General features: G+C 36.0%; 5 protein-coding genes across 7 annotated transcripts; 3 read left to right on the forward strand and 2 right to left on the reverse strand.

Moving 5' to 3' along the window:
• Positions 1–972: 972 nt before the first annotated feature.
• On the forward strand, positions 973–2,558 carry LOC18008000 (two-component response regulator ARR15). 3 transcript variants are annotated; one of them, XM_024153688.1, is made up of 6 exons: positions 973–1,079; positions 1,179–1,313; positions 1,424–1,500; positions 1,754–1,831; positions 1,953–2,023; positions 2,119–2,555. In XM_024153688.1, exons 2-6 carry the CDS (start codon positions 1,193–1,195, stop codon positions 2,432–2,434), a joined length of 663 nt encoding a protein of 220 aa, XP_024009456.1. In that variant the 5' UTR covers positions 973–1,079; positions 1,179–1,192; the 3' UTR covers positions 2,435–2,555. The 3 variants fall into 3 exon arrangements, with proteins under 3 accessions (XP_024009456.1, XP_006390374.1, XP_024009452.1); XM_006390312.2 differs by having other exon boundaries at positions 1,023–1,313; positions 2,122–2,558; XM_024153684.1 differs by having other exon boundaries at positions 1,023–1,313.
• A 326-nt stretch (positions 2,559–2,884) lies between these two features.
• LOC18008002 (NAD(P)H-quinone oxidoreductase subunit O, chloroplastic) lies at positions 2,885–4,131 on the forward strand. The gene is made up of 6 exons (XM_006390316.2): positions 2,885–3,221; positions 3,323–3,378; positions 3,462–3,527; positions 3,595–3,636; positions 3,723–3,782; positions 3,882–4,131. Exons 1-6 carry the CDS (start codon positions 2,993–2,995, stop codon positions 3,909–3,911), a joined length of 483 nt encoding a protein of 160 aa, XP_006390378.1. The 5' UTR covers positions 2,885–2,992; the 3' UTR covers positions 3,912–4,131.
• A 643-nt stretch (positions 4,132–4,774) lies between these two features.
• On the forward strand, positions 4,775–5,563 carry LOC18008790 (putative F-box protein At1g67623). Its single transcript, XM_006390318.1, has one exon. The coding sequence runs from the start codon at positions 4,775–4,777 to the stop codon at positions 5,561–5,563; it is 789 nt and encodes a 262-aa protein (XP_006390380.1).
• A 207-nt stretch (positions 5,564–5,770) lies between these two features.
• Positions 5,771–7,178, reverse strand: LOC18008534. The gene is made up of 4 exons (XM_024156751.1): positions 7,101–7,178; positions 6,727–6,793; positions 6,239–6,630; positions 5,771–6,187 (listed from the first exon to the last, which is right to left on the reverse strand). Exons 1-4 carry the CDS (start codon positions 7,176–7,178, stop codon positions 5,771–5,773), a joined length of 954 nt encoding a protein of 317 aa, XP_024012519.1.
• Positions 7,179–8,158: 980 nt separating this feature from the next.
• On the reverse strand, positions 8,159–11,057 carry LOC18008810. The gene is made up of 4 exons (XM_006390320.2): positions 10,928–11,057; positions 10,490–10,666; positions 8,684–9,709; positions 8,159–8,420 (listed from the first exon to the last, which is right to left on the reverse strand). Exons 1-4 carry the CDS (start codon positions 10,940–10,942, stop codon positions 8,367–8,369), a joined length of 1,272 nt encoding a protein of 423 aa, XP_006390382.1. The 5' UTR covers positions 10,943–11,057; the 3' UTR covers positions 8,159–8,366.
• Positions 11,058–12,116: the final 1,059 nt, after the last annotated feature.

Here is a 12,116-nt window from a genome sequence, read left to right on the forward strand (position 1 = left end):
AAAAACTTTATAAATTAATAATATTGGGATGTTTTATCAATTTATATAGTTATTAATTTATAAATAAAAAATAAAAAAAAAAATTATTTATTTTTTATTAATTTTAAAAGAAAATTTTTAAAAAGATTGTAATTTTTCAAAAATATTTCTAAAACTAAAAATGAATTCCAAAAACCTTTTCATCTAAAACAAAAAAAAATTACTAAACTCATATTTTAATAAATTATTTTACTTAAATGTTTATATCAGATTTTATTTATAATAATTATTAATTTATGATATTGATGAAACTATATATTTATATATGAATTTTTTTAAAATTATTATCTTATTATCTTATCGACTTGTATCATATTATCGATAAAAAATTAATTATAAAGTATTAATTTATAGAATTTTTATTGTATTTGAAAAAAAAAAAATATGGAAGTGCACCCTATGACGTAGGCATATGGATTCTGGATGGGATCATCGGATTCTATCCACACTCAACTTCAATATCAGATTTTCAGTAAAAGTGATTGAATGTACGAGAATTATTTGAGGTAATTAAAGTATGCAATATAATATATAGGTTTCAACATCCTGTGACTCAATGACAAAATCAGCTATTAACTACATGTCATAATCAAATTCAAATAAACCTCTAGACTCTAATCCTCTATTACCGATCATTTTTGGAGATATTTTTTCTATATATTATTTGTCCCCAAATAATACTATTTTCATCAATAAAAATTGTTTTTTCTTTTTGCAAACAATATAAGTAATTTTTGTATTTTAAAAATAAATGGTTGGTGAAAGTAAAAAAGGGAAAAAAATGGAAAAAATTTACAGTAGTTGAGTAGAGTAGTCGCTGTCAGAAAGAAAGAAAGAGCAGACAAAGGATTGTAAAATCAAAAAATTGGGTCCCTCAAAAGATATTGACCGTGAAGACACAATATTACGTTATCTGACAACACACATAAACACATCACTCATCGATTTTAGATTCTCTCAAGATCTTTAAACTACAACAAGATCCGATCCTCCAGATTCTCTGCGTTAAATCCATCACCGCCTCTCTCTCTCCTATTTATGTAACTCCTCGTCTTCCCTTACATTGATTTCTGTGTCCTTTGACGTTAAATTTCTTACTAAAACGCCTTCCTCTTTTATTTTTCTTTATCTTTCCCAAGAGAAAAAAAAAACAATGGCAGTCCGAGATTTATCTTCCTCTTCTTCTTCCCCTGAGTTACATGTTCTCGCCGTCGATGATAGTTTCGTTGATCGTAAGGTTATCGAGAGATTGCTTAGAATCTCCTCTTGTAAAGGTAATAAAGGCAATACCTTTTTTTCTCTCTTTCATTCTCATTCTTTTGCTTCCTTTTGTTTTGTCTCTGATTCTTTTCCGATAATAAATCTTCTTGGTTTGTTTATACAGTGACGACTGTCGAGAGTGGGACTAGGGCTCTTCAGTATCTTGGTCTTGATGGAGACAAAGGATCTTCCGGTCTTAAGGTACTGTTTCTTTATTTCTTTGTTTCCCGACAGAAAATTAAAAATTCTCTAAAGATTGAAACTTGGTGTTTTTTTCCTGCTTGTTTGGCTCCCAAGAAATCAACGATTTGAAAATTGAGGATACCAAGACTTTACCTTTACCTGAAAAACAAGGATAATTTATCGTCAGTTCTTGATATTTGATCTTTTGTGTATCCTAAAAATGTGCTTTTGACGCTATTTATATGAACAATTCTTCCAAATATGACAACAGGATTTGAAGGTAAACTTGATAGTGACAGACTATTCTATGCCGGGACTAACAGGATATGAACTACTCAAGAAGATCAAAGTAACCTTTTTTTTTTCTCTCTCTCTTCTTTTGTCAAATTTTATTCTTTTTCATTTATGACAGCAAATTTTGAATAAGACTTTACTTAAACTCTGTTTTTTTTAAATATTTTTCTTTCCAGGAGTCTTCAGCATTCAGAGAAATACCAGTAGTGATAATGTCCTCTGAGAATATACAACCTCGTATACAACAGTAAGTGACTATATATAGTTATGATACATACTGAATTAATGAATCTCAACACGGTAATCTGATTAATGTTTTTTGTTGATTCTGTTATTTGTAAGTAGATGTATGACAGAAGGAGCAGAGGATTTCCTACTAAAACCGGTGAAATTAGCAGATGTGAAGCGGTTAAAAGAACTTATAATGAGAAGTGGTCAAGCTGAAGAAGGAAAAACCAAAAACCCTTGTACTAAGAGAATCCTTCAGGACGATATTGATTCATCTCCATCATCATCATCATCATCATCATCATCCTCCTCCTCCTCCTCCTCATCATCATCATCATCATCATCATCCTATCATGATGATGTTTCTTCTCTGGATGACGACACCCCATCTTCCAAGCGGATGAAGTTAGAATCTAGGGTTCATGATTGAGTTTGAGCATTATCTTTCTTTGTTTTTGTTCTGTGGTTTCTGTAATATACATTGAGCCAAGACAGATGTTGGATAAACTTTTGTTTTGATATATGCAAGTCTTAGAGCATGATGCTCATCATATTACTCTGTTTTAAAAACAAAAAACAAAAGAGAAGATCTTTTTTTTTTTTGGTCGAAAACAACAGAAGACCAATGTATATCTGGTTCAACAATTTTGAAAATTAGAATACTTTGCACATTAAATTGTTTCCCAAATTTATTATTACATATAATCTATCATATAATTGAAAAAGTCAACGTGAAACGATTTTTACATGGTCTTCCACGCCATACACGATTTCACTTGTATTTCTTACATTAGAAAAAAAAAAAACGAATGTATAAAATTATATAAAATAATCCTATTTCTATAGTATGAAACTTGCTCTAGCACATACGTGGCACCTTATGATTGGTTCGGTGATACCTGTTTTAGACCGTTGAGACTTGAGAGGCAATTGTGATCTTATCCCCAAACTCCAAGAACACAGAAAATTTCTTGGGGTGGTCTCTCCAATGGCTTTTTCAGCGACTCTGTCTCAGCTTTCTTCTCTATCGACAATCTCCTCTTCACTTCCACTTTCTTCTAGAAGACTTCCTCTTCGACCTCTTTCTCAATTCACAGTCAAAGCAGAGGCAGAGAAAGAGAAAAAGAGCACACAGGCTAAATCCGAAGGGGAAGCATCATCAGCTTCAGCTCCAACCAAAACCCCTAAAACTCTTCCCAAGAAACCGGTTTACTCGAGTCTGTTTCCTCACACTTTTGTTTCAAATGTTGTGAATACAGTAGCATAGAATTTGATAGTTCTTTTGAATTCTTTATTTTGTGGTGGATGAGAAAAACAGTGAAGAAGGGTCAAATTGTTCGTGTAGAGAAGGAGAAGTACCTCAACAGCATCAATGTAGGGTCGAAATCTTTCTCAGTTTCTCAGTTTCTTCTTTTGAAAATCTGTTTTTGAAACTTGTTTTCTCCGTTTGGTGACAGTACTTATCAGTTGGACATCCTCCTTTCTACAAAGGCCTCGATTACATCTACGAAGATCGTGGCGAGGTATAACCCGAAATTCAATCCCTTATCTCACCAAAAAGGTTATCTAAATCTTGCTAAATTCTTGCAGGTCCTGGACATTCGTGTCTTTGAGACAGGAGAGTATGCACTTGTAAGTCTCCAGACAAATTGTTTAATTCTGCCATAGATAGAGAGAAATTGGTAAGATAATAGATCGTGAATTTTTGGAGAATTTAGGTTGGATGGGTTGGTATCCCTACCGCACCAGCTTGGCTACCAACAGATATGCTCATCAAGGTACTCAAAACTTTCTCAGTAACATCAACCATTAAGTATCATTGTCTTCTTCAGTGTCAAGTCATGATTGTTTTCTGTGTTCTTGGTTTCCTCCTGCAGTCAGAGAAACTTGTTTATGAACGACTTTAGAGTCCAGAAGTTTCCAAAAAAGAATCTTTGGGAGTGAAAATGATACCAAGGGTTGTGTGTTAAGCTGAGATGAATGATAACAATGGCACCATCATGATCATGTCTTCAAGAGTTTGACAAAGAATCAATGGTTATAAAACTGTTGTGGAATGTAAAAAATGTGATCAGATTGAATCGTATAATAAGAATGCAGATTCAGTAGATGCATTCCTTAAACCAATTTACACTACTCTCTCTCATCATCTACTTCAGAAACAACCCCTCATAGTCAATTCTAGAGGATTTGAAGGATCCATAGTAGGTAATTCAATAATGACATGGGACAGTTTCTTTGTATATCAGTTTATTCTGAATATGGTTGCAAGTTAATGACTAAAAAGCTTGCAGAAAGAATCATCATATAGAAAACCAAATGATGAAACAGGTGTTCCTCACAAAATCCTCGTGGTCAATGTACAAAGCCATATACCAAAACTTCATCAGAACAATCTTTTCCTCTGCTTCTCTTCTTTGGATTACATTTTCAGAAAATTTTCTGAGAAGACCAACCAAAGCTGCATATACAGTGAAAAATGGAAAAATTAACCTACATCGACATCTTTTCCACGCGGTTTTGACTTCCTAATTAATCTAGGATACTAGATTACGCTCATTATTAGTTTGGAAAAAAATAATGAGCGTAATCATTCTACAGATATTAATTTGACTTCCTCTATTTTTTTTTTCTTTCGAAACGAGGCCAGGGTTATGATTTCCTTTTTCAAACATATTATTGATTTTTTTCCAAATAAGGAAAAACGAAACCTAGACATATTCATCCATAAAAACCACCTCCTGACTCAACAAAGAATTCAAGAGGGACAATGAAACATGGTGTATCCTCTTCTTCTTTCAAGAAATCTCACAAAACAACAACAAAAATATCTCTAAACTCTCTACCAGAAGAACTTCTTGTAGAGATCTCTTCACGTGTTGCAGCTTCCTCTTTTTCTGATGTTCACAATCTCCAACTAGTCTCAAAAACGTTTCAAAATTATTGCAACGATGGATACGTTTTTCAACGAGTCTCCTTCCATGGAATTCCTCTTTTCCCATGGCATCGTCGCAACCGTGAAAAGTTTTCTAAATTTTTCAAGAGATGTCTAAGAAATGGAAACCCGGAGGCTTTATATCGTAAAGGACTCATCGATTACTTTCATCTAGATAGTGCTAAAGAACAAGGACATGGAGGAGGAATCGAATATCTAGCCAGAGCTGCAGAGAAAGGTAATCAAGAAGCACGATATGTCTATGGAATCATCTTAATCTGTCTTGGAGGTAAAACAAAACAAAAGGGTTTCAAGATATTGTCTTCTTTAATAAAGCCTTTAATGTCAAGTACCGTGAAGGAGGTAGCAACGCTTCGAAAAATTAACCGAGATATCATTTTGTGGCGTGGCGGACCGATGATGAGACAGCTCAAAGGAAGCTACGTTCGAGAGAAATGCAATTGCGATGGTCGAACCGAGATGTTCTTAGCGAAGAGTTGTGTTTCCAACGGTTTTGATGAAGACAGCAACATAATTACTTCTTCTTCTTCTTCTTCGTCTTCTTCATTTTGTGAGATTTGTTTGTGGCACCATGAAGTCCATCTTTTCTTGAAGAATGATTGATTGATTGATGTATTGAATAAAAGTGATTTGGCTTTATACATATATGATTCACAAACCTTAAATGAATTTTTATTGCCGAGATGACAATCTAAACAAAAACTCACAAAATTGTTCATGGTGAAACTGAGAAACTACTCAAGGCAACTAAAAAAGAGAAAAGAAAAAAGCATATCGAGCTTTCATGAAACTCTCCATCTTCTTCCTCTCTTAAGCTCTGTCAAGACCTTTAAACGATGGAGACAAGCGAACTGTGCCACGACCACGTTGCAGGAAACTTACTTCTCCACTACTACTACTACTACTTGTCTGATGATCATACTGGTTCCTGCAAGCTGGGCAACGTCCAACGTCCTCATTGATCTTATTATGGCAGAAGAGACATAGCCGAAACCCACAAGGACATGGTAAGAAACTTAGATCCGTTGCATCCATGTCTTCAGAGCAAATAGGACATTCACTTATCTCATCACCACATTCTTTCTGCTGACCAGACTTGTTTTTCTTTCCCCTGCTTTTGTTTCCGAGTGATGAAGATTTTTCACTGCGCTTGTCTTTATGAGAGAGCTTTTCAGGAGAAGAAGACTCGTTCCTCTGGCTTGTGTTTGGATTCTGATCTGCTTTTTGCTCAACATCTGCTGTCTCGTGTAAAGTCCCTCTGTTGTCTTCGTTCTCAACATCTTCTGGCTCACGTAAAGGAACTCTGTTGTCTTCGTTCTCATCAAAGAAGTTTAACGCATCGCTAAAATCGTCCCAGTTTTCATAAGCATCATCAAAAGCTTCTTCCTCTCCCTCTATGATCTGATTAGAGCAACAGAAGCAGTCGTCCCCGCTCTTACTGCTATGTGAATCTTTGTTCTTGAGGACACTCGTGGGGCTACTAGAAGAAAGATCATCATCGTTATTATCATGATCGCATTTGGTGAACTCGTAGCTTCTTTCTCCATGATCAATGCTCCAAGCTTTACCAGTGATAATTCTGTCGCTGGCTTTTTTTCTATCAGTCAGTTTGTCTCGCAAAGATCTCAGTCTAGAGCCATTTTCCTCTTCGCCTGCATTTGCTCTCTTCCCTACAATTTCACAAACAGGCCATCATCAACATTCACAAAGGTTGAACCAAGAAATTGAAAGAATAGATACTGAGATTACGATTCTACGCGACATACATTGATAAATCCATTGCCTGCGACGAGCATCAATCTTCCACTGCTTCAATTTCCAGAACCAATTAGCCTAAAAACCAAGATTCAATGAATATATATCAAATAACTTGGCAAGCCGTGACGAGTTTCAACAAGAATCTCCCTAAAGATTATCAACAATCACGACGAAAAGATCATCCCTGAACCAATTTTACTCTACTGACTGAGGATTCACAAACAGTCGCGGATCTATTATACGGGATTAGACACACACACGCACACACCATTGCCATAATGACGCAATATCGATTATATACTTTTCTTTGAAATCACGCATATTTACTCTACACAAGAATCAAATAGATCGCATCGAGTTCGAGTAAAATTTAAGAGCTCACCTTCCGTTTCATGGCGAAATCTCTAGAAATCGGAGAGCCATGAGATAGTTCAGAGTCTGTGATCGAATCAGCAACCATGATTATCTTCGAACAAACAACAAAGCACAGCGACGCACTCGCACACACACACAGAGAATAATGTATTATCAGAAATAAAAACCCTAATCCCTTAATCGGAGGAAGAGAGAGAGAGAGAGAGAGAGAGAGAGAGAGAGAGAGAGAAATGGAAATCGGAAACGGCTCTGCTACGCTCTTTCTATTTATCAGTCTCGGAGAACCGAGGCCTCTGTGTATAGCGGTATATATAATATATACACATTCGGTTATTCACATCCATAAAACTACCCCGATTTGATTCTATATTTACGTAGCTATACCCCTTTCCTCGTGTTTATGATGGTAAGGTCATTGTTATTATGGCAAAACGACGTCGAATCAATGGAATGTGAGTATAATCGCTTTTGGTCTATTGTTCAAACTTGGACTGCAAGGCATATACAGAGTTTACTTTCTCCATAACAAAATCAGGAAAAGAAGGGATACATGTGTTGATAATAAAGCAACCTATATATATATTTCTTACTTATAAAATTTAGTTACTTCTTCTTTTTATTTGGTAAATCTTGGCAAACACATGCATTATTTGCTAGGAAGATCTACATTTGATGATTTGAATATTTTTTGTTAAAATAACGTTACCATAACTAGGAAGTTGTCTACTCTTATTTTTAACCGAATTTTTAAGAAGTTTATATAAGTCAATTCAACCACGACATGGAAGGAAATGTTCCCTTTTTAAAGCCGGTAATAATCTTGAAAGTGAAACGGTCATTTATTCATTAATTTTAAAACAGAAGATTGAAGTTCAGAACTCACATCAAATCCCTTATTTATCAGACGATAGTTCATGGTGCCAGTCCAAATATCCATTAATAACTTTGACCAAGTGACAAAAAAACTATTTGATAAAAGACTTCTACGTTAGATTATAGAGAACTCTAGATTATATACGCAAGTAAAACATTAAAAAAATGGTAGAGATACAATGATAGCTTTTTGACCACCCAGGCTTAAGAATCTAGAGTTTCCATATAAACTTTGAGTTGCTCCAAATAAAATGTAACATGAATATATTTATATATATATATTAGACGAATACTTTATACTTTACTAAGCTAAAGCTAGGTTTGTTGATCAACAATGGATCCAAAAACTGCAATTGATAATATTAGAGCTTCGAGGTTACTTGCGAGTCAAGGGAAGATCCTACTGGTTGACTAGTTCTGCTGCAAAACCGTTTTTCTCCGAGAATGGTACAAGCTGCGCCCAGAAAACAAAACATTAAAGACGAAACAGAGAAATTCAGGATCCTGGACATCATATACATAAACCACCCACCAAATTGGACAAGAGTTTACATCCAGAATACAACAATAAAAGGCATTACTAGTGAAATCAGCTTTCAAACCAAACGCTAACACGGCAAAAAGGAAACAAGCAAACCAGATTCTCATAAGTTCTCCAGAAACATATTAAACTTAGTATGAATATAGCGAATTAGATGTACGTTGATATTTACTAACCTGCCGAGCCACCTGTGCTACGCATAGACTATCCCGAGATGATTCACTGGTGAAGCTAGGCTTCAGAGATTCCAAATAACCGTCGTCTTTCTCCCCAGTCTTCTGTTTCCTGCTTCTGCTCTCCTCAATGGAGGACCCTCCTTCAAGATTGCTTAAATCCTCCTTCTTTCTCTTCCTCTTGAATGTGTACTTGATACACCTGTTTTTATTAACTGCCAAAACTGGCATTTCTTCACACAAAGGAGATGCCGAAACCTCCATGTTCGCACAGCTCTCTTTTTCTTCCTTCATTGCCTCTGTTTCGACAACCGCAGACTTTCTCTCAATTTCATGTTCCCTCGGAGATGTTTTCAAATGTATCGGAGTACCACAGTCCTTCTGACAAGGGTTTTCAGACACCACTACCTCTTCTCCATCTCCAACAGAAGATATGGAGTCACTAGCATGAGCACAACCAGACAATTTTAAGGTCTCTACAATATTACAAGACGAGACTTTGTGAAGACATACTCCATCATTCACATCTCCTACTTCTACAGAGGAAGACAGATCTCCATTGGCCATACATCTATCTACTGCGTGGATCATCTGAGTGCATCCTTCAGCTTCCCTGCGTTTTGTCAATATAGACGGAAGAGTGTGGTGACAACGATCCTTGTTATCTCTTGATGAACACCGCTTAATACTATTTATGCGAGTCAAAGATGGGTTTTTTGTCCCATTAGCCAATACGGACCCACTTTGTTCAGCTGGGATGCAAGAAACTATAGCTCCTGATCTCTCGTGACTGCTAGAGACCTCAGGCACTACGGAAACTGCTGCACCACTGTTTTCCCAACAGGAGCCTTCCTCATGATCACTTTTAAGATGTGTCTGACCATTCGTAAGTTTCTTCTTGAGCTCATCACGAAGTTCTCGCAGCTCCATCCTCAGCTCTCCTACGATATCTTCAGCTTCTCCAAGCTGAGCTTCAAGTTCCTCAACCTTTTGTTGCTGCTTTAAGGATATCATCTCTGCCTCCTTGACCTTTATAACCAAAAAGACGTTTTCAAAAGTTAGATTTGAGGAGTATATGCAAAGCCAGCCACAGAAGAAAGATATACAGTTGTACAACAGGGAAAGCCAATCTTCAAGCAAAGCTGATACAGTATCTACGATGAAATAGCTATAACCCCGCATTCAGAAATATTTCACTTTATAATTGCACAATGAATTGAGGGCATGGCCAAAGTGTAAGCCTCACTGACAAGAAATTGTAAAACAAATCTAGTCAATTGAGTGATTAAGAACTTGCTGCTCAATTGGTATAACGAGCTTCAGGTTTCATTAACAATGATCGATGGATGAAGAAGAAAGCTCAATCTGTTCAAAGTGTCAGTGTAATATAGTCTCAGGCTCAAAGTGTCAAAGACATTGGCTTGCATGACGTTCATTGAAAAGAATCAGCAATGTCCGTGTAGTGTAAAAACACAGAAAAAAGCTGGTGCCGAAGCATACCATCTGAATGGAGGAATATCTTCCGGCTACTTGAAATATTAAAAGATTGAACAAACCAAACTCACAGTCACAAAGACAACATTCACTATGCAAAAAACCATGTAAGCAAGGCTCAAAAACTTGATTTCAGAAGCCATCTCACCATACAAAGCAAGAAACAATAAAATGTAATAGCATCAATTCCACAAACTAATCAAGATCCGAAAACCATAATCAGGCAGAAACCAAATAAAACCAACCGCAGCTCAGAGATGAGTGAAGAACAAAAACGAGAACTAGAAGAAAACATCTAGTAGATAGTTATTGTACCTTGGAATCATACATATGTTTAAGCCTAAGCAACATATGGAGTGCTTCATCTCTAACCGTCACAAGTTCTTGCTGATAACTACGCGCCTTCTTCTCAGAAAACATCACACGCGCCGCCGCTTCCTTCGTCGTGTTCAGAATAGTATCGGCGTAGGCTCTCTTCAACGCCGCTAAGGTCTGTTAACCAAACAAAATCAAAACAAACGAACAAAATCATCGCAAACGTAAATCACGAAAAACCCACATCCGGAACACTAATTTAGGACAAAAGTAAACGAAATCGGAAAAAAGAATCTGCCTGATAAGAAGAAACAAGGCCTAGAAGAAACAGGAAGAAATTAACGAGGAATCCAAAACTTTTGTTCACAGGGGGAAGTCCGGAATCGAAAAAAGGAACTCGAGAGCGACGGAGATTGAGGGTTAAAAAGGTAATTGTACCTCTGGGTCGGCCATTAGCGCCGATAATGCGGTTGCGGAGAAGCGATTTTGATTTTCCGACCGAGGTCGCAGACTCGCTCGTCAAGAAGAAAGAAAGGAAGAAAGAAAGGCGAAAAAGGGTGGTTTGTTTTTGTTTTTTCCATTTTTTTTTTTTACTTGAAAGCGTCTGTCTGTTAGGAACAGAAATGGGTATTGAATGACTTATTTGCCCATGACGAGTCCACTTTATTTCTAAAACGCCACACACACGTCACGCCAGCTTCCGCTCCGTAAACTGCAAACGGCGGTGCGGTTTCCCGTTTTTTGCGTCAATCGCTTTCGTACTCGCTTTTGCTTTTCACATTTTCGGCGATATCTAATACTATCATAGAGTAATTTTTTTAATGCTTTACTTACACACACTTCAATTTATTACCTCATTTAGATTTTACGACCTGCAATAGCATTTATTTACTGAGTCATCAACTGAGTACAAATGAATACATACAGTATGTTACTATATATGTTATTTTTTTATATATTAAATATCCGTATGCATATGATGTTAAAACAAAAAAGATGTTAAAAAAAATCCAAATGCATTTCAAATTCTAAACTGAAATCTAGACGAATCCTAAGATATGTAAATAATTGAGTTAACCGCATATGAATATAGACTATAGTGGACAAAGTTCAATTCACAGTCTTGATCTATATGACGATTCTCAACCACTAAACTATTATCTTAGCTAATTCTAATTTACTAAATTTTGACTTTAACTATTTTAACAACAAAAGTAGTGTTTGAAATTGCAGTCATATTTTGTTTTTTAGTTTCAGAATATTGTTCGTCAATGTGATTACAGTTTGACGACCAAGTTTTTTTTTTGCGGTACGTCAATACTGTCTACCGAATTTACATAAATTATCAAGATATGAAATGTATTTGTTTTTGCGATATGAAATTTTAAGATGCAAGAAATGCAATTACCAAATAAAAAGCGATCTCTCTAGTGTACTTGAACATTATACCAGAGCTTTTTTTAAAAAAAATTCAAGAGTATGAGAGTAACAATATTTATCTTATGATATTTAGGCGCCAAATTAGTCAGACCGAATTTCGAGTGAACCAATTCAAACCGGCAGGTATTTTGTGTAAACCGAGTAATGACCGGTTGGTTCCTGGCGACTGTTATCCACAATAAGAATC

This window comes from Eutrema salsugineum, unplaced genomic scaffold (genome assembly GCF_000478725.1).
Source record: "Eutrema salsugineum unplaced genomic scaffold, Eutsalg1_0 scaffold_9, whole genome shotgun sequence".
NCBI classification, from domain to species: Eukaryota; Viridiplantae; Streptophyta; class Magnoliopsida; order Brassicales; family Brassicaceae; genus Eutrema; species Eutrema salsugineum.